Genomic DNA, 27556 nt, shown 5'->3' on the forward strand with positions numbered 1-27556 from the left:
GCAATCCACAAGTAGAGCCCGCACTTACATTCTGTGCTTCCTAAGGGATCTACAGTTGATTAATGCGCAACTGAGCTTCCTGTTGAATCCTCTACAAGCCTTCCAGTGGCTGAATGAATAACCACAGCGGCTGCATGTGTTCCCGGGGCCATCTATGCCGCAATCCCCAACAAGCAAACAACTGCACTCGGTACCCATACGTAGATCAAGTAGCTCCTGACGAGAGTAACAAAGGTCTACCTGAGGTTGTGCAGGAGTCCTGGCCCCAGGCCCCAGGCCCCAGCCGGCCGCGGACGGGCGCAGACGGGCTTGTCTTTGGCACGTCTTCGGCGCGTCCGCTGCGCAGTCGCTGGGGCATGTGAAATTTATGGCCGAGTCTCCCTCTGCAGCTAGAACGCTGACTCTACCCACCACGCCCTCCGCGCAACGGTACTAGTTACCGCGTCGGACCGGGGTGGGTGGGAAAGGTCACTGAGTGCAGGCAGCCCCTTCAGGTAAAGCGAGCGCTAAGGAGCGCAAATACAGTTGTAGTCTCCACAAATGCACACGTTAAAAAGTCACATAAAATGCCTTCGAATTAGTTTTAAAATTGCATTAATCGGTGATCGAGTGTAGAAATCACCTCAGCCACCAAGCGAGCGCGGGAGGAAGCTGCCACCGACCCCCTTTGCTCACAGCGCCGCCGCAGGACCAAGCGATATTTATGGCCGAGTCTCCCTCTGCAGCTAGAACGCTGACCCAGCAAACCGGAAGTGCCTGACGCTACCCACCACGCCCTCCGCGCAACGGTACTAGTTACCGCGTCGGACCGGGGCGGGTGGGAAAGGTCACTAAGTGCAGGCAGCCCCTTCAGGTAAAGCGAGCGCTAAGGAGCGCAAATACAGTTGTAGTCACCGCAAATGCACACGTTAAAAAGTCACATAAAATGCCTTCGAATTACAGTCTTAAAATTGCATTAATCGGTGATCGAGTGTAGAAATCACCTCAGCCACCAAGCGAGCGCGGGAGGAAGCTGCCACCGACCCCCTTTGCTATCACCACCCTCTAGATTAGAACCTTCCTGGAAGGAGCTCTGGTCCCTCAGATTTTCGTAAGCACAGTGCTAAGTAGTATATTACTGAGAGAACCAAGGTGAGCCCTTCCAGGGGAGGTGGGTGGGTTGCATGTGAATCTATGAAACATACCAATACTGCAGTGGTTCCCAAACTGTGCGCCGCAGCACCCCGGTGCGCCGCGCACAATCTGGGAAAGATAGCGGTGGCCGTGTGCTGCTGAGCAAGCTAATCATGTGAGAATGTGGGCCAATAAAATAATATGCGTCTTTTGAATGCAGCAAGTGAAGCTCATTCCAGCCGCAGCCCAACTCACGGGGAAGTTACAAATGCCACCTGCATAATTTGGTGTTTTGCCCAGGAGCGCAATGCCGCCATAGTGCCTACGTGCTTTCAAAGACATAGCCTCCACATACGCAGCATGACTGTCAGCGTTATTGCTGCCAGCCGTGTTCTGCCGTGCCTCGGACGACCCTCTAGAAAAGTTAAAAGTAGATAAGAGGGCTGAATCACTGGTCGCTCATTAACGGTTTTAATTTGACAAGTCGAATTTGAAAGGGACAAGTTAAATAAATGTGCAGTGGTCCACAGTCTAGACGGAAAACAGCAGTGCATCTTAATGAATACTAAGGCTCCTCTCAGAACAATTTAAGTAAACAGGTGCGAATTAATGAAATTTATGGCGCAGTAAGTGTCCTGAGGAACAAGGTTTACGTAGGGGGAAAACACAGACTCGTGACATTTTCACTCGAATCAAGATAAAGATTTCAAATATTGCTCCAACTTCACACAGGCCGTGTATTTATATGCTGGCTGCTGTTTCTGCACTTCCAGATTTTATAAACCAGAATGTTTTATTTCTGTGAAGAGGAGTGCAGCAGAGGGATGGGTAATACAGGAAACTAAAAGTGACACCTGACTTTCAGTCTGAGAAAACATGGAAGAAGGAATGCACGGGGGTAAAACAAAGTTTGAAAGAATCAAAGGGGAAGAGAAGGAAAGCAGGACATAAAGGCAGAGAGAGGGGAGAAAAAGAACATTGAAGAGCAAAGGTAGCAACAAGAGGTGGAGAAACGAAAAGGATGAGGGAATAGAAGACGCTTTAGCAGGCTTTTTCATAATTTAAAGTTTCACAAAGTGTCATCAGCTGACCAAAAACAGATACAGCAGAGGCTGTAACTATGCAAGCTTCCTTAAAGCACCGAACAGGCACACATATAGCTGCTCTTTTTTTAGCTTTTAGTAGTGCATTCTTGGGCTTGTAGTTTGCCTTTTTTACATTATTATGCTTCCCAATACATTTTAGGGAGACAACTGGAAGATTACATTCCCCCACTGGTAAAAAAAATGTCGGGGAGCTATGGCCAACTGCCAATTAGGTCAAGGGAGCCACAGGTCTGAAAAGTTTGGGAAACACTGCTGTGAGAAGTTGGCCTGATATATGATGCTCACTAGTTCTAGTGATCACCTTGTATCAGTCCAAACAACCCTTTTGGTGATTGGTTGTAAGTCAACCTTATAGACCAGCTATCCTAATGGTAGCATGGACACAGCAGTCTTAGGCTAAACTCTATTGGCATGTGATACCAGCTGTTTTACCACATATAACCCCTTGAATACCAGATGAAAGAGCACCACACAGGTTGTTATAAAACTAAACAGTATATTTATTAATAACAAACACCTCTGAACTCTTTATGAGATCAGAGGGCTAAGCACATGACAATCTCTTAGAAAAAATACGATAAGTTGCACAAAATTACAATGGTGCCCTAGGGGCACGGCAAACCATATACTAAGTAAATGGGTTAAGTAGAACGATTTAGAAAATGAAGATGCCCAGAGGCTGCAGGTTCGCTGGGACTACCCTGCCCTAACCTTAGGTAAGTATCAGGAGGCCCACGGGGCGCGTGTGCAGAGTGTGAACTCACACGCGGGATGCGGAACAAAGTCAATGGGCAGAACAAATTACGAAAAGGTAAGTAAAAGACAGTTCCTACTAGTTACGACTAAAACAACAGGATACCTGGACACTAGGAGAGTCAATCTACCCTTGAGCACCGAAATGCTTTTGTTACCTCACCCACGGGCTGCGGGTGCATAGGTGTGAAAGTGTGTCGGGTTTCCGCGTTGAAGTCAATGGAGCCTTGAAGAAAGATGCTGCAGGCGACCAGGAGGAAGATGTCCGGTGCGATCCATGGGTGGATCGAGGAAGAAGAGGACCTGAAAGCAGAGGGGACAGTGTTCAAAGTCACTAGCCAGTGACCGGTGTGGAACCAGGAGTGAACCAGAGGCTGTTGTCGCGATCAGGTGAAGAGTGGACGCTTGTCTCTGCAGCCACGTGGACCAGGAGGTGTCTTCGACGACCAGGATGGAGGCACGAGCTGTCCCACGCAGGCTCTCGCTGTCGGATCCGGATTTGGAGTCAACAGGCCTTGGCAAAGGCAACCCACGCGGTGAGTGGAAACGGCGTCTGGAGTGGACCAGGAGGGTCCGGGATGCCCCTCTTTTGGAAGGGAGCAAGGGCCAGTCTGGAGCAACCAGACCAGCAGCGTAGATTTCGTGGATTGTCGTCTAGGAGGTCACTAGCCAGCCGGCAAGTGACCAGACAACGCGTCGAGCAGCAATCAAGCAAAAGGGCCCCACGCAGATCTCGTGGATGCTGGAGGGCTGGTCTTTGGTGCTGGAGCTGCTCGGGGCTGGGGCTTCTCAATTCCCAAAGCACTTACTCGAGGATGCCTCTGAAGTCGTGCTGGAAGCGAAGTGCAGTCTCTTCGAGATGGCCGGTCCCATGTGTCTCGTCGCACCCACGGGTCTCAGCTGTGCTGCAGATGTGGGTAGAGGTCGGAGAGGTCTGGGAGTCTGGGTCTCGTCGGGCTCTGAAGTCTGGATCCGGCAGGAAGGACAACAAAGTGGACCGCTAGGACGCTTGATGGTGCCTGCAGTTGCAGGGTGGACACTCCTTGCCCACAAGGGAGATTCTTCAGTCTTATGTGGAGCAGAACGTCAAAGTCCAGGGAAAGTCGTAAACTAGTGAAGCAAAAAGCAAAAATCTGGGGTGACCATAGGATTGCAGACCCTACTCTCCTATAACTGCAATACTGGATAACTGCAGTTACAGGTAAGTAACACATTCCTTATCCAGTATTATGGGTATCTTTCCTAGATTCACATGCCTGAATCAGAGTAGCGAGCAATAACAAGCACATTTCGAATGGTACAACAGTAACTCGCACTAGATAATAACATATCAATTGTGAAATGCAAAAGGTACCAAAATGCAATAGTAGAGAGAAATGTGCAAGTAGACAGTAGGAAGGTGGGATGAAAGAGAAGGCGCACCTCTAATGAAATAGATGACGGAGCACAGCTTGTCCCACTGCTGCATCTTTCATAAGTTCAGTATCCAAGCAGTAGTGCCTGGTGAACGTATGAGGCTTCTTCCATGTCGCCGCTCTGCAGATGTCAATGATGGCACTCCCGCAAAGAGCGCCATGGAGGTCGAGACTGCTCTAGTGGAATGAGCACGAACCTTGAAATGCAGAGGATGTCCTGCTTGCTGATGACAGAAAGCAATAGCTGCAGAGATCCAACGTGAAATGCTCTGCTACGAAGAGTTGGTTAGATTTTCGAAATGTCTTTATTCTGTGGATGTAGAACTTCAGACAGCGTTTGAGATCAAGAGTGTGGAGAGACCTCTCTGCTGCGGAATGTGGATTCGGGAAGAAAGACCGCAGTACTATAGGCTCATTAAGGTGATAGTCAGATGGGACCTTTGGAATGAATTTAGGATAAGTCCTCAGAATCACTCTGTCCTGCCTGAATTGGAGGAAAGGGTCTTGAATTGAAAAGGCTTGGAGTTCGCTTACTCTTCTCGCTGAGGTAAGCGCCAATAGAAGAGCCGATTTCCAGGAAAGAGATTTGATATCAGCTTTGTGTATTGGCTCAAAGGGATGTTTCATTAATTGAGCAAGCACAATGTTCAGCTGCCAGGCAGGCGGTAAAGACTTCACCGGAGAAAATATCCTGAACAAGCCTTTAAGGAATTGTTTTACGAGTCTGCTGGACCAGAGGGAAGTACCAGCTGAGGAACGTCTGAAACGAGATATGGCAGCCCGGTGAACTTTTATTGAAGCATGAGCCAGACCGGAGTTTGCCAAATGAAGAAGGTAAGGTAAGATCTGTGCAGGTGATGAAGAAAAGGGATGTATTTTCTTCGATTTACACCACATGCAGAACCTTTTCCAATTTAGGGAATACGTTTTGTTGGTACTGTCAGCCCGAACCCGGGCTAGAACAGCTCTGCAATCTGGCGGATGTTTAAGTTCTGGAATTCTCTGAACTCAGGAGCCAAGCCGATAATATGAGAGATGCTGGATCCAGATGTTGGACTTGTCCATGGTTCATTGTGAGGAGATTGGGGCACGGCTTCAATTGGATCGGCTGTTCCAGCGATAGGAGATGAAGCTCCGTGAACCAGTGTTGGCGTGGCCACGCTGGAGCTATCAAGATCAGGGTACAAAGTTCCGCCTTCAGCTTCCTGAGTACCCTGGGAATCCGGGGAAAAGGAGGAAATGCGTACGCAAAGACGTTGAACCATGCGATCGAAAATGCATTCCCTAGAGACCCCTTCTGGGGACACCAGCTTGCGTAATGTTGGCATTTGGCGTTGTGTCTGGTTGCGAACAGATCCAGGTGAGGCCTGCCCCATCGGGAGAAGATGTGACTGAAGTTGGTGGTCCAGCTCCCACTCGTGGCACACAGAGCGCTGTCTGCTCAGTGAGTCTGCAAGGACGTATTCTGCCCGAAGGGAAATGTTGTAGCTAGTTTTGAGATTCGCGAGACAACGTCAGAGACAGAGTCCCCCCTTGTTTGTTGATATAGTGCATTGTGGTGGTGTTGTCTGTCCTCACAAGCACTGGGGAGTTTTTGATCCGAGGCAGGAACGCTCGAAGCGCCAGGTAAATTGCTCTTAACTCGAGAAGGTTTACGTGCAGTTGTCTTTCGGCAGGGGACCACTGTCCGTTGATTCTGAGTTCTTGGAGGAACGCCCCCCAACCTTCCAGGGACGCAGCGGTTATAAATCTCTGGTGGGAATGGGTATGAAGGGGTTGTGGGAGAACCCCGAGGTAGCTTCATTCCCATCTAAGGTTATCTTAAAAGAAAAATATTGGGAATTGATTGCGTACCGGAACTGGAACAGTGGTGATCCCTCTACTATGGAGGGTAATTTCCTGGAACATAAATCTTTTCCCAGTTTAGAGCCATATTGGGATGGTATTACAAAACCGGGAGCTAGGAAGCTCTATTTTCAGCTCAGAGCAGGGTCTCTCCCTATAAGATCATTAACTGGAAGATGGACTCTAGGTAGTTCCAAAATGTGCCCGGTTTGTAAAAATGATAGAGACCATTGCCCATCTTCTCTTTGTATGTATAGCCTATAATACCCCCAGACGAGTTTGGCTAAAAGCTGTGTGCAGATTGTTAGGTACAAGGGATAGCGCGGTGGCGCTAAGATTAATTTGCACTAGCACTTTACCTGTTATTTCAGTTGCAGTCGCAAAATATCTGGGCTGGGTCTGGGCCATTAGGAAAACATTTTTGTGAGTAATTTGATTTTCCATAGCATACACAAGACATTAGAAATTTTAAAAATGCATTGAATTCATGCCCAAAGTATATGATAGAGACTACAGGAACATTTGGAACATAGGAATTTTGTGATTGTTTTAAATAGTAATGCTGTCAAATTGTTTTTAATTGTATTTTTACATGTGTTAAATATTGTTAACTGAAATGAATTTATATTAACAAATGGAGGTTTTAATAACCGTGCTTTTATGAGTTTTTTTATCTCGAATAAAGCAAATTTGACTTGACTTGAATATGCGGCGAGACACGAAGCAGGAACGGCATAAGGTTCTGTGGGTGAATCCACCACTGTAGAGCTTTTACCATGGGAGGAGTCACTCGGATTACATTCTTCGAATGATCCTGTACACTGGATCCATTGAGTGGATAGCGCTTCCTGAAGAGGACGCATATGAAGACGGCAGTGTGGAACTAACAGTATGCAAGAAGACATCAACCCTAGCAGGGACTTGTAAAGGCGCACCGTGAGGGTTTCTGCTGGTTTGTACACGGGCCGCCAAGGATGACAGCTTGGATTGATACTCCTGTGAAGGGAATGCTTTCTTCTGAGCCGTATCTAGGACAGCGCCTCGGAAAGTGAGACGCTGGGATGGCTGAAGGACGGAATTGTCTCGATTGAGAGTAAGGCCCAAGTCGTTGAAAAGTTGAAGATAGGCGTTGGAGGACTTGATCACGCCTGCAAAAGAAGGTGCCTTGACTAGCCAGTCGTCCAAGTATGGGAAGACTTGGTGATGTTGTTGCCGGAGGTACACTGCTACTGGAGACAGGCATTTTGTAAAAATGCGTGGTGCCGACTTCAGGCCGAAGGGTAACACCGAAACTGGTAGTTTTTGCCTGCCACAGCGAGCCTGAGCTATTGCTTGTGATTTCCGTGGATAGGCACGTGAAAATAAGCATCTTGAAGGTCTAGAGACACCATGAAATCGTTCGCATTGAGGAGTTGTAGCACCTCCTGAATGGACACCATACGGAATGACTGTTTCTTGAGATACTTTTTTAAGTTTCTTAAGTCCAATATAGGTCTCCATTTTTTCTCTTTCTTCCGAATTAAGGAGAATCGGGAGTAGAACCCCTTGCCTCTCTGATCGCGAGGGACTCTTTCTATAGCACCTTTCTGGAGCATTAGTGAGACCTCCAATTGCAGCAGATGTAAATTCTTGTGGAGCATTGGGCGAGGAGGAGTTTGAGGCGGAGTTTCTATGAACTCCAGAGAGTGTCCGAATTGAACTAGTTGGAGGACCCATCGATCCGTAGTGATTTTTCTCCAATTTTGTAGGAAAGATGAAATTCTTCCTCCAACTTTGCATGGAAGAGAAGAAGTGGAGACCTGTGGCAGAGAGAAGTCATTGTCTTCTGGCTGTGTCCTTCTTTCCTCCTCGACCACGAAAGGAAGACTTAATGTAGGACGACTGTTGTTGTTGTCTTTGCTGGTATTGGGGTTTGTACTGCTGATTTGAGCTGTACGAGGACCGGTAACCTTGAAAATCTCCTCTTGAAGATTGGCCTCTCCCTCTGGAGCCCCGAAAGGGAGGATTTTTAAACTGGAGGGTACCCAGTGCCTTCGCTGTATCGGTATCTTTTTTAATACCTTGAAACGCCTCATCTATGTGTGCTCCAAATAGAAGTTGGCCATCGTAAGGCATGTCGAGCACCTTAGTTTGCACTTCCGGCCAGAAGGTAGTTGCTTTGAGCCAGCCTTGTCGTCTCAGCACCGCAGCCCCAGCTAGCTGGCGGAAACCCGTCGATGCGATATACATCGTACAGCCAATCCTCTGAGGCTGAGCGCTCGCCTTCTAAGAGAATCTTTTTTGCCTCTTCTTTTTCTTCCGACAATGATCCCAAATATGGGGCGATATCAGCCCACATTTGACGGTTGTAACGTCCTAACAGTGCCATGGAGTTTGCAGCTTGCATTGTCAACGCGGACATCAAAGAAAACCGCTTCCCAATATTGTCCAGTTTTCGTCCCTCGTTATCCGGTGGCGCAGTTAGAGCAGCAGAAGGATTTTTTGATTTGCGCTGCGCTGCTTGGGTAATGAGCGAGTCCGGCTTGGGATGGCCAGTAAGGCAAGTTGGAGCCGTGTCTGAAGCCCTATATGTCTTGTCCAGCCTGGGCAGAACTGGGGGCAAGGAAGAAGGGTTTTGCATGATCTTAACCCCTTGGTCCCAAATGTAGTCTATGATAGGTATGGACCTAACAGCCTTTTTGAACGGTTCCTTGAAATCATAAAGGAAGCAGTCTTGTTGTTGGGTAGTTATTGGAATCTTGAAACGCAAAGCCGCCCTTTCTAGGATATTATGGAATCCCCCAATGTCCTCCGGGGGGGGGATCGGCTTGCGTTGGCACAGGAGATGCTGGACATGGAATGACGTAATCATCCCACTCGTCATGTGAGTCCTGGCGTTCCCCTTCCTCCTGCTGTTGCTCCTCTTCTTCATCATCTGAGGATGGAGGATGCTGTGCAGGATCCGGGTGAAGCACTAGAGGTGGAGGTCGAGGTCTAGGCGGAGGGGTAACCACTGAAGGTGGTGGAGGTGTAGAGGGAAACCTCTGTTTGTAGTCCGCAATCAAGAACTGCAGATCCGTGACTATGGATGCAGGAAGACACACCATAGGTTGAGGAGGAGGAGGAGGAGGAGGAGGAGGAGGCTGGAATTCCTCCCCGTAATCCACTTGTTCGTCCTGCTCTTGTTCTCCATAATCTGAAATCTCGTGATATTTTACGTGCAGTTCAGATGGACTAGTAGCTGTCTGGAACATAGAACCCTCATCCGAGTCTTCGTTATCCAGAAGATGCGCAGGTGGTAAAGCCTGGACTCTGCTCGGAGAGGTTAGATCCAGTGACAGAGTGCACTTAGTAATTTTTAAGTGAACATATGCACTTTTCAAGGTAGGTTCCTGTGTCGTCGTCGAGCCCGTCGACGGGGTGGTCATCGACGGAGGGACGTCGACGACTGATCCAGAAGGCATCGTCGACGGTTGCGGCGTCGGCGGTGATTTCTTCGTTGTCGACGCGATGGAGCCTTCATCGACGTCGATGATGTCTTCGTCGACGACGACGATGGAGCTTTCGTCGTCGACGATATAGACTTCGTCGACGTGGAAGCGCTCGGCGACGACGATGATGTCTTTATCTTTATAATAGATGAAATGGACCTACCTGTCGACGATGAGGATGTTGTAGGCGTCGACGTGGATAATGAAGAGAACGCCACAGAAGTGGAGATGGTCGCTGTCGACACTGTCACAGGCAGAGCTGAAGAGGTTGTGAAGGGTTTCTTAAAAGGTGGAAGCAGAGCCCTGAGGAGAAACCTTCACAGGCAGGACCTTAGAATGAACCTCTGAAGACTTCAGCGGCTTCTTTTGAGGTGGCTCTGAAGACGGTCCTGGGGATGTCACTCTAGGTCTTTTAGGAGAGGAATGTGGACTCCTGAAGACTGCCTGGTCTTTATCCTTCAGTCTCTGTAGCCATATAAACAGGCGCCCCTCTCTGTCCTTGAGGGTCTTTGTTGAAAATGTCCGACAGACCTTACAATCCTTAGAAGAGTGGTCTGGGTAGAGAAAATAAAGGCAATCCTTATGCTTGTCATCCACATGAAGCCTCTTCTTGCCACAAGAGGCACAAGGTCTAAAAGGTCCTTTTTTAGGAGTAGAGGCACAAGGTCTAAAAGGTCCTTTTTTAGGAGTATCAGCCATGGTAACCTGAAAACCCCACACAGCTGAAGAAATTCTGTGAGACAAGTACTGGAAAATCCAGATAAGTAAGGAAAACTGAGCAGAGCTCAGTGGAGACTCCCTTAGCACGACGTGCGGTAGAAAATCTGAGGGACCAAAGCTCCTTCCAGGAAGGTTCTAGAGGGTGGTGATAGCTGATTGGCTCTTGGCCAAAGTTTGGTCCTTTTCACAAAAGGACATGGATATGTTACTAATGAGATGCCTCTGGCCCATTACTATGTATATATGTCTATATGACATTACTTTATTTATGTACCGGGGACTCCCACCCCGACGACGGGGAAGGATTCAGGCATGTGAATCTATGAAAGATACCGACAATACTGGATAAAGGAGGAACATCCGGTGTTATGGGCATCGAACGCGGTTCCCTACCTGGGAATCCAACTGGCTCCCACCATACAGGCTACCACTGAGATTAATTACTCCAATCTTCACACCCATATCAGTAAGGCACTAAATAGGTGGAAACACTGCACGATATCCTGGATAGGGTAGATTGCAGCTATCAAGATGACCATCCTCCCCCAAATCTTGTACCTTTTCCAGACCCGGGGCTGGATCCAACAGGCCCAGGCAGACCTGTCGCGCTTTATCTGGCACGGGCGCATAACGCGATTCCAAAACCACATTGCGGTTCTTCCAGTGGAGAGGGGAGGAGTGGGGGTACCCGACATTCAGCTATACTTCCACGCTGCCCAACTTAGATATCTGGTAGAGTGGCACCGCCTGGAATCTGAAAAACACTGGCTGATCCAGGACCAGGCGGTGGCAGGCAGGGGTGCCCTTTCTCTATAAACATAGGTCTCCAAACCTATATGCTTTATACATCATGAGCACTATAGTGTATTCCTGGGACCATACGAACATCTCCAACCAGCTGACTACCTTCCCATCACCCCTCACACCGTTATTTGATAACCTTGAGTTTCATCCTGGCACGGTTGCTTCCACCTTTAAGTGATGGCGCTCTTCTCCATGTAGGTCGTTGGGCCACCTCTTCGACCTGGGTGGTATAATTCCATTTCCGCAGCTCAAAGAGGACTATGGCCTCACGGAACTAGAGCGCCTGCCATACTTACAAGTCAGACATTGGGCACTACATCTAAATTTTAGACCGCAGGCACAGCGTCTCTTGACACCGTGCGAAAAGTGGCTTGTAACGCGCACCTCTGACAAGAAAATTATCTCTGACCTCTACAAAATGCTGCTCACCACTACCACACACACGCGGGCCATTCAAGATGTGAAAGAGATCTGGGGAGAACACAGTCATAAAGAATGGGAGGACATTTACCATAGGGCAAGACACTCAGCGAATCATATGGGCCTCACTGAGACCCTGACCAAAGTTGCCACTTACTGGTACTACATGCCGGAGCGCATACACCACTTCGACCTGCTCCAGAATGACCTGTGTTGGAGGGAATGCGGGGAGGTGGATACCGTTCTCTGGAGCGGTCCTATACAACCAGACTGGACCCAAGCTCTCGACCAAGTACACCTCGAGACACAGATCCCACGCTTCCCCTCTTACATTCTCCTGGGCCTGCCCAACCAGTTGACATATCAACATAAATCGCAGAGGGGCTGGTTGATTGGCATTGCTCTAGGAGTGGCGACATAAAACATCCTGATACCCTGGCGCTCTACCCAGCTCCCGACACACACTGGCTGGCTCCAGCGGTTGTGGTCAGTGTTGGGCAGATGGTCTGAATTCCCTGAGTTGTGGTGACCTTTCCTCACTCTACTAGTGTCGGAGTTCCGAGAGCTAACATGCCCTCAGTATCTCCGACTCCTCCGCCCTCAAGATACACAAATTCCAGATGCCAATTCAAAGAAAAAACGCAAACCAAAGATAAGCACTAGCCTACTTCCCTTTTTCTCTTTTGTTGTTCAAGGTGGATGAGGGTGGGGGGTGGAGCTCTCTTAAGTGTTCACTTTCTTTACCAAATTTGGGGGCCCGCTCCATTCTTATTGCCTTTGGTAACGACACGTATTGCGACCTTGTTGTCCCACATGCATTGATTTATCGGAGCGGAGAGCCTTGTCTTTTCTATCTGTTTAAAAATCAATACAATGTTTAAACCATAAAGTAGGTTGAAAAGCAACTACAGGAGGGCTTTTGTGCTGTTCCACATTGACATTTCTTTCTTGCTTTTCGGATATACAAGAAATGTGGCTACTGTTTGTGCATTCTGTTTTCTGCCTCTTTTCTATGATCTTACGTTTGTGCAGCGCATTGCGTAGGTACAGAAGCACGGTCTTTCAAGTATCCTGGTCACGGGTGTCTCCTATTCTCTATTTAAATACATTCATGGTCTTATTTCTTGGAGCTTTCCCTGAGTTTTGTGACAACCAGCCTCCAGAGAGGCAACTCAGAATTTCCATACTTTTAAGTTTCACTTCTTCATGCACATTTCTGCTCTCTTACAAAGAGAATTCATATGAACTGGACCTTTGTATCTGGATTTGTGTCATATTCGACTATTGGATACCATACTGTGGGGCAGATTTACAAGCCCCTTGTATAATTTTTGTGCTGCCGTTGCGTCACTTTTTGTGACCCAACGGCGGCGTAAAAATGCAGCCCACTTACAACGTGACGCATCTAGGGAAATGTGTCACGTGGTAAAGCCCTGCGTCACATTATACCTGCGTCAGGTACAATGTATGCAGGGTGGGTGTTCCAACTCAAAAAAGCCTTGTAGAAGTGACGCAGTGAAATCTACAAGATTTCACTGCATCACTTCTAAGACGCCACTGCGTCAAAACCTTAAGCCTGCTTGAAGCAGGCGCAAGGAGTGGTGCAGTGTAATCAGAATAGGCCTCCACATGCATTGCTGGAGTTGTGTCGTGCTTGCGACAAGACTCCAGCAATGCATGACTTTTGCACCAACAGATGCGTATGAATTTCTGACGCATCTGTCAATCCTTGCGTCATGGTGCGCTGTATTGTAAATACGGCGCATCCATGGTGGCGCAGGGAAAGTGAATCATCTCTACAGATGCGTCATTTACTTGTCAATCTTCCCCTATGTCCTTATGCCTAATTCCATGACTACTTTTTGCAGGCCTTTAGGAAGTCTGTCTTTACTTTAAAATGTGTGCACTATGGTAATTCAAGGCTGATGGTTCTATACATTGTTACCTGCTGGAACATCCAAAAATTATTGCTCTCCGAGGTTCTCCAGGATAGGCCCCATGCTATTTAAATCTCAGAGGCAGACTTACCACTGTTTCCCAAATCCAAGTCTTAAAGCTCCTCTAGTTAACTTTGAAGTTACTTAATAAACAATGAAAGGCTCCAGTCTAAGCAGCCATGTGTCTAGTCATATGGGTGTTGTGCAGGCCAAGTCATACTACTGATAAGTTCTTTATTGTGGGGACTCCATTTCAAAATTCACCACCTCCCATGAGCCACCAGTTACAGATGATACCCAGAACCCAACACTGTTTACAATTTAGAGCTGTATCAGTTTACTCAAGTCTTATCAGTATTCCACTCTTCACAATGATACAGTGGTAATGTTAATTGTTCCGAGGGTTCCTCTCCACAGTCTAGCGGAGCAGGTCAATGTTGAGAGCTGATGGGTCTCTTGAGGGATGCTTGAGCCTTACTCACAGAGAGGCCCAGTCAGGAGCACCCGTACGCCTAGGCCCACGGAAAGGAAAAGGAGCACCTCCCCACACCCTTCATTGGCTGATTGCTCCAGAGGACTGCTAATATGAAGATCCTGGCTCATACCGGGTTGGAGATCCTGGCTCATACCGGGTGAGGCTTTGGAGGCTCTCCACTAGCCCAGTCTCCCAGTTGCTGGAGCTCCCCTCTGATATGAATCAACATGTTTTTGCAGCCTCCAAAAGCCACCCTGCTCCCAAGTCTTCTCTCTGCAGTCTTCATTTCAGGTGGAGGGGGTGGGTGACAGATCAAGTGCCAGGAGGTGGGGGGAGGTCAGATGAGGTACCGACAGGGGGCAAGATTTTGTATCCGTTCCAAGGGAAGATGTCTTCAGGTCAAAGAAAGCTCTGTTTTGCGGCTTCTTTAGTGGTCATCCCAGCGCTCTCGTTCTATGTGGAAAATTTTGGTGATGGCAGACCAGACATCTGTCTCACTACAAGTAATAACCGACATACAACTCAAGAGGGTCAAACAAGTCAAGTAGCAGTATTCCCACTGCTCTTTTGATCATGAACATGAGTGTTGGTCTTATGTAGTTAGCATAATTGAAAGAAATCTTCCCAGCACTCAAGGTATAGTGCAATCGGTTGTTGTGCCATAGGAAATATTATTTTCGATGTTTGCATCATAAGATTATCTTTCCACATGACTTCTGTGTCGTTGTTTTGTGAAACTAGTTAAGTCTCAATTATCAGTGAATAATTAATTTGGATAGATCTCACCCTTTATTCGATCAAAGAAGTAAGCTATATATCTCATAGTGATTAGGTGAAACTGTGAACTTAAAGTGTTTGTAGTTTTCTTAAGATGTGGAAAATAAAACTAGCACATTATATTTTGTAAAATAGTGATTTATTACAAAATGCAATTTTAGAAAACATTAACTCACATATATCATTCTTTCAACTGTAGGTTTTCTGATATAAATACAATTTTTTTAATGATTATTTTTACAAAAATAATTGATTTAACACAAAAAACTAAACTTTTCCTCCTTGTTTAGTTAGAAAACAAGCAGCAGATGAATGCATGGAGCCTCATGTCCTTGGATTCTACCTGTAAAAGCTTTTTAGTAGTGAACTGTCCCCAAACGCCTTCCAACAAACAAAATCAGAGAGACTCAACCAGATCATCATCACTCCATTCTTCCTGAAATTAAAATTGAAAGAAGTCAACTAAAGCAACTTTTATATGACATATGTATCAAATTTATCAAAGACTGGATTGAAGCTATTCCCATAATCTTGTGCAAATCTTAACAGTAGATTATGAGGGCTTTTTACCTTTAATCGTTATTTAGATTTCACAAACAGTTCAGATGCATGCAATGTGACTTAGCATAGATTAAATTCTCTAGTTTCAATCAATGGAAACAAGTGGTATTTATGTATGTATGTATGTAAATATACATAGCACAGTGGCAGTTTCTAGTTAGGTCAGACTTTCTGTAGGAAGATAGTTTTTGTTTTGCTAATAGCTTTGGCGCCATTAGTGGAATCTTCACAAAACTTTCCTCCAAAAAGTTCACCAACTTCCGCTCCTTCATGAAAAGTTTTGGGGTGATCCAAAAAACAGCGCAAGAGAAAAAGGGGGTACTCAAAACACTTTCTCCATGCAATATCCAGAATTTTAGACCACACTGAAGCCAAAATGGCTGAACACATTTAGACGAAATTTGGGAGCAAGCTAGATCTTTGAAGTTAGCTTTTTGCGATTTGGTGTAAATTTGTTCAGTAGTTTTGGAGAAATTAAAGTTTAAAATGTATAGATATATTAACTGTTGGACTAAAATTAAAAAAATTCAAGCCCCCTAATTGGAGCGAGCAATCCGATTGGCTGGCTGCAACATGAATACAAATGTTGTGTTGACTATTACAGGAATCAAGGACTTGGTCCTCTGTCCTCAATTTTTTTAAATAAAAGTATATAAGAGGGCTGGGTAGTAATACCCTGATCCCCAAGACCTTATGAGGGGGTCCTAGAGGGACTACCTTGTCACCAAAAAAAGAAAAGAAAATGTTTTTGCTTGCTTTGCATGGAATGCTACTGTATTTTACTTGGATTTTCCCAGGGGTGTGCTAGTGTTCGGTGAACATTTAAGGGGTCATTAGGATGGCGGGCGGACTTAGTCCGCCCGTCATCCTATCAGTTATTGGGACCGCCCGCCATAAGGGCAGGGGTCCCGTGGGGGGTATTAGGATGCGCCTGCCACTGTGGCGGGCGCATCCTGCATTTTTAGCATTGTGGCGGGCGGTGCTCTCAGCATCTAAACAAGCCCATGCTAATATGGCTGGCGGTGTCTATTAGACACCGCCACCATATTAGACCTTTTCCGCCCCAGTCGCAAGGCGACCAGTGCGGAAAAGCGGCGGTGGTCTTTCTGTCCGCCGCGGTCCCCCCCGCCATACTAATGGCGGGCGGATTGCCCCCTCTCCAGGCCGGCAGCGGCTACCGCCAGCCTGGCGGGGGCAATCCGCCTGCCATCCTAATGGGCCCCTGAATGTTTGGAGAGAGAGGCCTGAGGCCCCCTTCCCTGTGCTGAGTTAAGTCCCCAAGGAAACCCTCCCCCGGGGGCCCGCATGGAACGCTGACCCTGTATCCCCATCCGCTAGGACAGAAAATGTGTGGAGCAGCGAAATGGTGGCTAGGGAAGGGTGTTTTGCTCCCACCAGTGGCAGCCAATAGAAAATGCTGGTTCCGCCCAGCGGGAGACACCGGTAATACTGCTGATTTCTGCACAGCCTCAGAGAACAAGCAAAGCCTGCAGGAGGCCTTGGGGCTCCCCAGCAGACCCCAAAGGAAAGAGAAAGCTGTGGGTGTCCCAGCCAGGAACAGGCCCTGCAAACAAAAAATGTTTTTTTTTGCGGCCTCATGCAACATTATTTATTGTACATGAGGGACCAGAGCCGCTCATTTTCTTTTTTTCCACTGCTCACAGCATGAAGCGCCCCAGAATTACTTTTGTGTCCCAGTTAGTTACCCTTCAGGATATCTTGAAGACCCACAAGTAATTTCTCTTTTCTACCTCAATTATCTGGCACCTACATACTACAAGGCCCATATAAGATACCATTCTAAAAATCTAAAACTATACTCCTAGTAAGGCCAATGCTGATACCATCTAAATAGGAGTATTCTGCATTTCTCTCTACTTCTGACAATAAAAAACATGTAGGTGGCAGACTATGAAAAGAGAAATACCAGACAAGTCCAGGTCTTTTCTAAGGCATCTGTAATATCTATGTGCAATTTACCATTTGCTGTCTGAAACAAAAAACATAGCAGGCACACTCAATACAACCTCAGGACCAAGTAACCAATAAGTACCAGCATATTACTGGAAAATAATTATCTCTCAAAATACAGTTTCGGGGATCAGGATCCAAAGAATATGAAGGATGTAGATTTTAGGTGATACTTCCAGCATTTAGGAAATGTTGGCTAAATTTCAGCATAAATTCACATTTATTTGTTTTTCGAATACAAATAATAACTTGAGATCCAAACGTCTACAGGCCATCATCAGGGTAAGAAGAGAGCTTCAAAATCTGAACGAGACTAACATTCCTCTTAAGCTCTCATTACAAATTACAATGCCATGATACCCGATTTGGCCACTAACTTTCTTTACAAACCGTATCATAAATTACATTAAAGCAATAAAACTAGATTTCTGATTCTGCCCTCAGCTGACATTTCAGCAGCAAATAGCTGCTGAAACATCAGGGTGGAAAATGCCTGAATATTTTGAAAATCGTACAAGAACAAATAGCACAAATACAGATTTCTACAGTAATTTGCAATTACTCAGGGACTCCTCAGGGCAACACTTGGAACGTCAGGACATTCCTACAATTTGGAATTGTTGATACCTTCGGGTACTTAGAAGTATACTTGTAAGCATTAGGAAGTAGGAATTTTGGGTCTGGGAATACCACATCAGTATTCTTGAGTCACCTGTAATGAGGGCCTTAGACTCAACCACAGTCTTCACGAACAAGAGGTTTATGAAACTGTTTCTTATCAGTTGTTATTTACATTAAAAACGAACACCAATGTTATGATATTCTTTAAAGAATTGGGAGGGGAAAAAGGAGACAATTATGGAAACCGGAAGGATAAACACATAAAATGTGAAACTTTTAGCTGAAGAGTTAGGAGAATAGGCAAAAGATGTTACAGCTAATTGAATAGTGAAATCAGCCCTCTTACAAATGTGAGAGAATGAAAATAACTTGCATAAAACGTCACACTGATCCAGCCACTGCAGGCACAGACATTTATTTAACCTAAATTCTTACTGTATAATCTGTCATCTTAAATTAACAGTTGTGATAAAGAATAATGGATAACTAGAGGAATAAAAGCAACAATGATGCACTGACCTCATCCATTTTTGCTTTCTTGGTGATGTACTCATCGTCTTCAAAACCTTTTCTCTTCCTTTAAAGTCCAAAACAATGACATTATCTTTTAAGAATACATTTATCGTTAACATAGTGCCACCAAGCCAAAATAGATCATTGTTTTGTTGATTAATTTCCATATTAGTAAATTTATATACATAATAGGAGTGGCAAATGTCCCCACTATTCTATAATTCATGGTTACTTGTGCACTGCCAATAGCATATAATGACAATCAATTAGTTCCTTCAGTGTCAAGACCTCCTCACCAACCAATCTTTCTGCATAGTTTTCTTATTTGCCACAGCATAGCATCGGTCTGTTGTACAAAAATTCATACCATTAGCAGACATTCGTTCATTGCTTACCGTATTTAGAACTAGCTTTGTTTCATTTACTAACAACTATCAAACATTATGCCATGGAATTCTACTTGATCACTCAACATGCAATGGTCAATTGTGAATGTTCTGCTTTAAAGACCAACTGAACTTTTTCTTTTGATCTGTTCTGAAACAAACAGAGCTCCAAATGGAAATCTCATTTAAAAATGCCAGCACCGGGGGGCGTGGCAAGATGGCGACGGAGTAAGACGTGATTCCGAGTCCCTCCGGGGCCAATTTCATCAGCTTTAACTAGCAGCTTCCTGGGGCGCGCTTTCGCCTGTGCTTCTGGCTCCCCTAAGTGCCGGGGGTGCGGAGTGACGACCGGAGGGGTTTGCCGGTCCGCTGCTGTGCTGAATAGTATTTACAACAAGGGGTGGTGAGGGACAGAGTCTCTGAATTAAGCAGAATACTCTCACCCAGTCAAGAGATCAGGGCTAGATCCAACACCGTTTTTTAGCTCACTGCACCATCCCAGTTTCAGAACCTGGCTGTATGCAAATTAGTCTGTTCCTGTCCCAGTGCATGATGGGAACAGGGCAAACCAAACTACAAAAGCCAATTCTTACACTGGGAAGGAAACAAGCTTCCGGGGACCGGTTTCTGGCATTACAGCCGTCTTCGGCCCGGCTTGCTTGAATCCTGATGGTGCAATGAGCAAGGGACTCATGTCTGAGTATACCCTTCCACGCTTAGGGTGGACAAAAATATTTACAACAAGGGGTGGTGAGGGACAGAGTCTCTGAATTAAGCAGAATACTCTCACCCAGTCAAGAGATCAGGGCTAGATCCAACACCGTTTTTTAGCTCACTGCACCATCCCAGTTTCAGAACCTGGCTGTATGCAAATTAGTCTGTTCCTGTCCCAGTGCATGATGGGAACAGGGCAAACCAAACTACAAAAGCCAATTCTTACACTGGGAAGGAAACAAGCTTCCGGGGACCGGTTTCTGGCATTACAGCCGTATTCGGCCCGGCTTGCTTGAATCCTGATGGTGCAATGAGCAAGGGACTCATGTCTGAGTATACCCTTCCACGCTTAGGGTGGACAAAAATATTTACAACAAGGGGTGGTGAGGGACAGAGTCTCTGAATTAAGCAGAATACTCTCACCCAGTCAAGAGATCAGGGCTAGATCCAACACCGTTTTTTAGCTCACTGCACCATCCCAGTTTCAGAACCTGGCTGTATGCAAATTAGTCTGTTCCTGTCCCAGTGCATGATGGGAACAGGGCAAACCAAACTACAAAAGCCAATTCTTACACTGGGAAGGAAACAAGCTTCCGGGGACCGGTTTCTGGCATTACAGCCGTCTTCGGCCCGGCTTGCTTGAATCCTGATGGTGCAATGAGCAAGGGACTCATGTCTGAGTATACCCTTCCACGCTTAGGGTGGACAAAAATATTTACAACAAGGGGTGGTGAGGGACAGAGTCTCTGAATTAAGCAGAATACTCTCACCCAGTCAAGAGATCAGGGCTAGATCCAACACCGTTTTTTAGCTCACTGCACCATCCCAGTTTCAGAACCTGGCTGTATGCAAATTAGTCTGTTCCTGTCCCAGTGCATGATGGGAACAGGGCAAACCAAACTACAAAAGCCAATTCTTACACTGGGAAGGAAACAAGCTTCCGGGGACCGGTTTCTGGCATTACAGCCGTATTCGGCCCGGCTTGCTTGAATCCTGATGGTGCAATGAGCAAGGGACTCATGTCTGAGTATACCCTTCCACGCTTAGGGTGGACAAAAATATTTACAACAAGGGGTGGTGAGGGACAGAGTCTCTGAATTAAGCAGAATACTCTCACCCAGTCAAGAGATCAGGGCTAGATCCAACACCGTTTTTTAGCTCACTGCACCATCCCAGTTTCAGAACCTGGCTGTATGCAAATTAGTCTGTTCCTGTCCCAGTGCATGATGGGAACAGGGCAAACCAAACTACAAAAGCCAATTCTTACACTGGGAAGGAAACAAGCTTCCGGGGACCGGTTTCTGGCATTACAGCCGTCTTCGGCCCGGCTTGCTTGAATCCTGATGGTGCAATGAGCAAGGGACTCATGTCTGAGTATACCCTTCCACGCTTAGGGTGGACAAAAATATTTACAACAAGGGGTGGTGAGGGACAGAGTCTCTGAATTAAGCAGAATACTCTCACCCAGTCAAGAGATCAGGGCTAGATCCAACACCGTTTTTTAGCTCACTGCACCATCCCAGTTTCAGAACCTGGCTGTATGCAAATTAGTCTGTTCCTGTCCCAGTGCATGATGGGAACAGGGCAAACCAAACTACAAAAGCCAATTCTTACACTGGGAAGGAAACAAGCTTCCGGGGACCGGTTTCTGGCATTACAGCCGTCTTCGGCCCGGCTTGCTTGAATCCTGATGGTGCAATGAGCAAGGGACTCATGTCTGAGTATACCCTTCCACGCTTAGGGTGGACAAAAATATTTACAACAAGGGGTGGTGAGGGACAGAGTCTCTGAATTAAGCAGAATACTCTCACCCAGTCAAGCGATCAGGGCTAGATCCAACACCGTTTTTTAGCTCACTGCACCATCCCAGTTTCAGAACCTGGCTGTATGCAAATTAGTCTGTTCCTGTCCCAGTGCATGATGGGAACAGGGCAAACCAAACTACAAAAGCCAATTCTTACACTGGGAAGGAAACAAGCTTCCGGGGACCGGTTTCTGGCATTACAGCCGTCTTCGGCCCGGCTTGCTTGAATCCTGATGGTGCAATGAGCACTGCACCATCAGGATTCAAGCAAGCCGGGCCGAAGACGGCTGTAATGCCAGAAACCGGTCCCCGGAAGCTTGTTTCCTTTCCGGTAAAGAATTGGCTTGGTAGTTTGGTCTGCCCTGTTCCCATGATGCACTGGGCCAGGGTCAGACTAATTTGCATGTAGCCAGATTCTGAACTGGGATGTTGCAGTGAGCTAAAAAACGGTGATGGATCAAGCCCTGATCTTTTGACTGGGTAGGAGTGTTCTGCTTAATTCAGATACTCTGTCCATCACCACCCCCTTTTGAATCGTTTTGGCCACCACAAGTGTGGAAGGGTATGCTCAGATGTGAGTCCCTTGCTCACTGCACCATCAGGATTCAAGCAAGCCGGGCCGAAGACGGCTGTAATGCCAGAAACCGGTCCCCGGAAGCTTGTTTCCTTTCCGGTAAAGAATTGGCTTGGTAGTTTGGTCTGCCCTGTTCCCATGATGCACTGGGCCAGGGTCAGACTAATTTGCATGTAGCCAGATTCTGAACTGGGATGGTGCAGTGAGCTAAAAAACGGTGATGGATCAAGCCCTGATCTTTTGACTGGGTAGGAGTGTTCTGCTTAATTCAGATACTCTGTCCATCACCACCCCCTTTTGAATCGTTTTGGCCACCACAAGTGTGGAAGGGTATGCTCAGATGTGAGTCCCTTGCTCACTGCACCATCAGGATTCAAGCAAGCCGGGCCGAAGACGGCTGTAATGCCAGAAACCGGTCCCCGGAAGCTTGTTTCCTTTCCGGTAAAGAATTGGCTTGGTAGGTTGGTCTGCCCTGTTCCCATGATGCACTGGGCCAGGGTCAGACTAATTTGCATGTAGCCAGATTCTGAACTGAGATGGTGCAGTGAGCTAAAAAACGGTGATGGATCAAGCCCTGATCTTTTGACTGGGTAGGAGTGTTCTGCTTAATTCAGATACTCTGTCCATCACCACCCCCTTTTGAATCGTTTTGGCCACCACAAGTGTGGAAGGGTATGCTCAGATGTGAGTCCCTTGCTCACTGCACCATCAGGATTCAAGCAAGCCGGGCCGAAGACGGGTGTAATGCCAGAAACCGGTCCCCGGAAGCTTGTTTCCTTTCCGGTAAAGAATTGGCTTGGTAGTTTGGTCTGCCCTGTTCCCATGATGCACTGGGCCAGGGTCAGGGTCAGACTAATTTGCATGTAGCCAGATTCTGAACTGGGATGGTGCAGTGAGCTAAAAAACGGTGATGGATCAAGCCCTGATCTTTTGACTGGGTAGGAGTGTTCTGCTTAATTCAGATACTCTGTCCATCACCACCCCCTTTTGAATCGTTTTGGCCACCACAAGTGTGGAAGGGTATGCTCAGATGTGAGTCCCTTGCTCACTGCACCATCAGGATTCAAGCAAGCCGGGCCGAAGACGGCTGTAATGCCAGAAACCGGTCCCCGGAAGCTTGTTTCCTTTCCGGTAAAGAATTGGCTTGGTAGTTTGGTCTGCCCTGTTCCCATGATGCACTGGGCCAGGGTCAGACTAATTTGCATGTAGCCAGATTCTGAACTGGGATGGTGCAGTGAGCTAAAAAAACGGTGATGGATCAAGCCCTGATCTTTTGACTGGGTAGGAGTGTTCTGCTTAATTCAGATACTCTGTCCATCACCACCCCCTTTTGAATCGTTTTGGCCACCACAAGTGTGGAAGGGTATGCTCAGATGTGAGTCCCTTGCTCACTGCACCATCAGGATTCAAGCAAGCCGGGCCGAAGACGGCTGTAATGCCAGAAACCGGTCCCCGGAAGCTTGTTTCCTTTCCGGTAAAGAATTGGCTTAGTAGTTTGGTCTGCCCTGTTCCCATGATGCACTGGGCCAGGGTCAGACTAATTTGCATGTAGCCAGATTCTGAACTGGGATGGTGCAGTGAGCTAAAAATCGGTGATGGATCAAGCCCTGATCTTTTGACTGGGTAGGAGTGTTCTGCTTAATTCAGATACTCTGTCCATCACCACCCCCTTTTGAATCGCTGTGCTGAATAGGGTCCGATTCGGGACCGAGGAGTGACCCGGAGGCAGCCTAACCATCAGCGGGGCCGGGTGACGGAGGTCTCGGCTGCTGAGGCGGGCCCGGCGATGTCAGAGGAGCAGCCGCGTCCGCTGTGAGGGCAGCACACGGAGACAGGTGCCTTGCGGAAACTGGGCGACTCTCGGAGCGGAGAGCTTCTAACTGGCACCGGGTGAGCCGCACCGGCCCTTGAGTTTCACGACCCGCTGGGCGCTGCATTGCCGGGCGGCCCTTGTCACCTGAGGCCGCGGCTTGGAGCCCGCAGGCCTCGAGGGGCCCGGTTCGCTGCTGCGCTCGTCGGCTGAGAGCCCGGTGCGGATGTGCAGCGATTGGCGAGACAATCGGCTCGCGTGGGGGCTTAGGAGGAGGTGCTCGGCCTCCTCGGGTCGGTGGAAGATCTGAGCGGACCCCTCGACGGGTTGCGCCTGCGGCCTGCACAGCGGGGGCCCGGAGTGGAGCAGTCCCGGAGGCGTTACAGCCGGCTTCCCTGGCTGCTGCTGGGTGGCGGACTAGCAGTAGAGCATCGAGCAGAAGAGGTGAGCCCTACGACCCCGCCAACGGAGAGACCTGACGTCCCTACCCTGCGACTGCCGCCGGTGGGGACCTCGCGCTGCCTCCCGGCTCCCCGGGGTACGAGGCCCCCCAGTCTGGGCCCTGAGGGTCCCCGGTAGCGCCCCTCCCTGGGCGCCGGAGTGGATTTTCTAGGAGCCCTGAAGGAGGCGAGTTAGCGGCGTGTCCGGCTCTGGCCACAGCGCGCAGTGCCCGGCCTACTGTACTGTGTGGCGACGGTGGCAAGACCAGCGCAGAACTTTATCACTTTAGCCCCGGTCGCCCCATTGTTATACAGAGGAGGCTCACCTGCACAGCCTAGTCTCGCGGAGCGCCCGCACTGAGAGAGAGATCTGGTCTTGCCCTCCAGTCTGCCCATACCGACCTGGCACCATGACCACCAGACCACGCAAGGACAAGCCAGGAAAGGAGGGGGCAACAGAAGGACACCCAGCCGACGACACCACCCGGAACCAGCAAATCCCCCCTGAAGGGTGATGATGAGGCGCCCGCCACCAAGGCTTTCATGGTGGAACTATTCAACGCTATTAAGGAAGACATCTCCGAGCTCCGCTCCCAGCTTGCGTCGGATCTGCCCGAGATGAGGTGAGACGTGGACACCATAGGGGAACGGGTTGGGTTGCGACCCTAGAAGAACACGACGTGGGTCTGGCCGACGATGTGCACCATCTCCAGCAGGACGTTCTTCAGCTCACGGAACAGAATCTGGATCTCCAGGCCCATGCCGAAGATTTAGAAAATAGGTCTCGGCGGAACAACATCAGGATCCGAGCGGTGCCCTGGGACGGTGAGGCCGGCGATTTGAGAGGGCTACGTAGAGGCCCTATTCTTGCAGATCCTAGGGGAGGAGGACTTACATGAAATTCGGATGGATAGGGTCCACCGTGTGAGTCTCCCAAGGGGCTCTGGGTCGCCGCCTCCTGACATTCTGGTCTGTATCCACGACTTTCAGCTGAAGGAGCGTATTCTCAGGAAAGCGAGAGGGATTAATCCGCTGCTCTTCCGTGACCATCGCCCCCAGTTATTCCAGGATCTGGCAGCCTCGACGCTGCAAAAGAGACGCGAGTTTCGGCCAGTAACTGCATACTTGCGTGAACAGCACGTGGCCTATTCCTGGGGTCACCCCTTTCGTCTTATATTCCGGTGGCAGAACAGGCTGGTCCAGGTCCGCTCTTTGCAGGCGGCTAGAGAACTCCTTGGCCTGTCCGACGCATTCCCGGTCCCCGAGGAGCACGGCCCCCCGCCGAGGCGTCGGCGGCGCTCTTCATCATGGCATAGAGTGGGTCCAACGGCTGCGGCACGAAGGCCAGACCCCACTATTAGCATTCACAAGAGAGGGGCAGCTGTGGCCTCGGTGGCCCGGGTGACAGAGGCTTCGTCACAGGACAGCTCCTCAGCGGCATGAGCCCCATGAGCCCCTGCAAGGTACCATGGGTAATCCATGTTTGGTCTACAGAACCGCCCCGGCCCCAGGTACTGGTGGAACTCTGACTCTGCCTGCGACTTTCACTTATGGGTGGCCTTTCCAAGGCCAAATGTTAAAGTCCTCTTCACCGCCCTGTTTTCTACTACACGTTTGGGCTTAAACTTTTTGGGAGCTGGGGGGGAGTGGAGAAGGCGGTCGGGAGGGTCTGGGAGGGTAGTGGTGGTAGCCGGGGTTGGTCGGCGATAGGTGTGTGCTGGCTGCGTGGCATGGTGACTGGTGAGCAGGTGAGACTGGGAGGAGAGCTGAACGTGGTGGCTGCCTTTCTGGGGTGGGGGGACATCCCGGGGAGGTGCTGATTTGGGGGGTTTCCCCTGGCGGGAGGACAGGGGATGGGGCGGGTCTGCTTGGCCGGTGGAGATGTGAGTTATCCAACCTGAATCAGAGTACAGAGCGAGGCCGGTTACATACTCCGTGATGCCGCTCACCTTTGGATCATGGAACGTGAAAGGCTTGAACTCCCCTCAGAAACGCCAGAAGGTCTGGAAATATATAATTGACCATCAGCTGGATGTGGTGGGTCTCCAGGAGACCCACCTGACCAGAGCGGATGAGTCCCGCCTCAAACACAAGCAATTTCCCCTTATTTATAGGTCCTCAGCAACTACTAAACACAGAGGGGTGGCACTTTTATTCCACTCAGTCCTTCATTTCCAACCCTTGGGAGTTAGTAGCGATAAGGAGGGACGCTGGCTTGCCGTTAAGGGTGTACTGCGTGGTCGTCTTTGTACCTTCCTGGTCCTCTATGCCCCCAACGCAGGCCAAAACGGATTTATTCAGGGGCTCCTGCGTACTGTAATGGACTTTGTTGAGGGTCCTCTGATAGTGATGGGGGACTTCAACTTGGTTTGGCACAAGTACTTCGATTGCACTCATCATCAGAGTTCCGAGGCGGGTCTGTTCTCCGCTGAGACACAACGATCGATGGAGTCCCTGGGCCTTGTCGACGGATGGCGTTCTCTCCCATCCGCAATCTAGGGACTATACCTTTTTCTCCCACGTTCACCACTCCTATTCCCGCCTCGACCATATCTTTCTAAGTTAGTCCCTACGGGGGTCGCTACAGGAGGCCAGGATATTTCCTCTCTCAGTCTCTGATCATAGCCTGCTCGCCATCTGCCTTTCTTGGAATGGGGGGGACAATGCGCAGCGTAAATTGTACTTTAAGGCCTCCTTGGTTCGGGATGACCCCTCTTGTAGGGAACTTCAGAAAGCGATAAGTGAATTTTTCGACCTTAATGACCCCGGAGACACCTCAATCTTTGCCACCTGGGACGCCTTTAAGGCATTTCTCCGTGGCACCTGTCTGGGCCTTAACGCTACCCTTAACCGACAGTGCAGGAAGGACAGGGAGGGGTTGGAGGGAGAGCTCCTTACACTCGAACAGGATCACAAACGGAACCCCACTAGGCAAACACTGAGACAACTTACGGCCGTCAGAGGGAAACTCCGGGCCCACTACAATAATAGAGCAGAATATACGCTGTTGAAATTACGGCGCCTATCCTATTCCCAAGGGAACAAGGTTGGGAAGCACTTGGCCCGGCAGCTTCGAGACAAGTGTGAGAGGGAGTACATCGGGGGCATCCGTGACGCGACCGGGGTTCTGACTCACCAAGATGGGGCCAAGGCTGGCCTCTTTGGTGACTTCTATGAGGCTCCTTATCAGGGAGACCCCTTGGATGGCGACGCACAAAGGGATTACCTGGAGGTGCTCCCGCTTCCCCAGGTGTCGGAGGCATGGAACAAGCTCCTCACAGCCCCCTTTACTAGGGAGGAGGTACTGGATGCCATCAAGGGCCTAAA

The 27556-nt window shown here is 48.6% G+C and overlaps 1 protein-coding gene across 3 annotated transcripts in view; it reads right to left on the reverse strand.

Annotated features, from left to right (window-relative positions):
- Positions 1 to 14957: 14957 nt before the first annotated feature.
- The window catches only part of CCNH (cyclin H), a 199223-nt gene continuing 186624 nt past the window's right edge, over positions 14958 to 27556 (reverse strand). For 2 of the 3 annotated variants that reach the window (XM_078675337.1, XM_078675338.1), the window contains exons 9-10: positions 18508 to 18565; positions 15101 to 15271 (exon numbers count right to left, since the gene is read on the reverse strand). In XM_078675337.1, coding sequence (XP_078531463.1) covers positions 15233 to 15271; positions 18508 to 18565 — 97 coding nt within the window. In that variant the 3' untranslated portion in view covers positions 15101 to 15232. Of the gene's footprint in view, positions 15272 to 18507; positions 18566 to 27556 lie in introns of all 3 variants that reach the window. The other variant, XM_078675336.1, reaches the window with a different exon arrangement.

This window comes from Lissotriton helveticus, chromosome 2_1 (assembly GCF_964261635.1).
Source record: "Lissotriton helveticus chromosome 2_1, aLisHel1.1, whole genome shotgun sequence".
Lineage (NCBI taxonomy): Eukaryota > Metazoa > Chordata > Amphibia > Caudata > Salamandridae > Lissotriton > Lissotriton helveticus.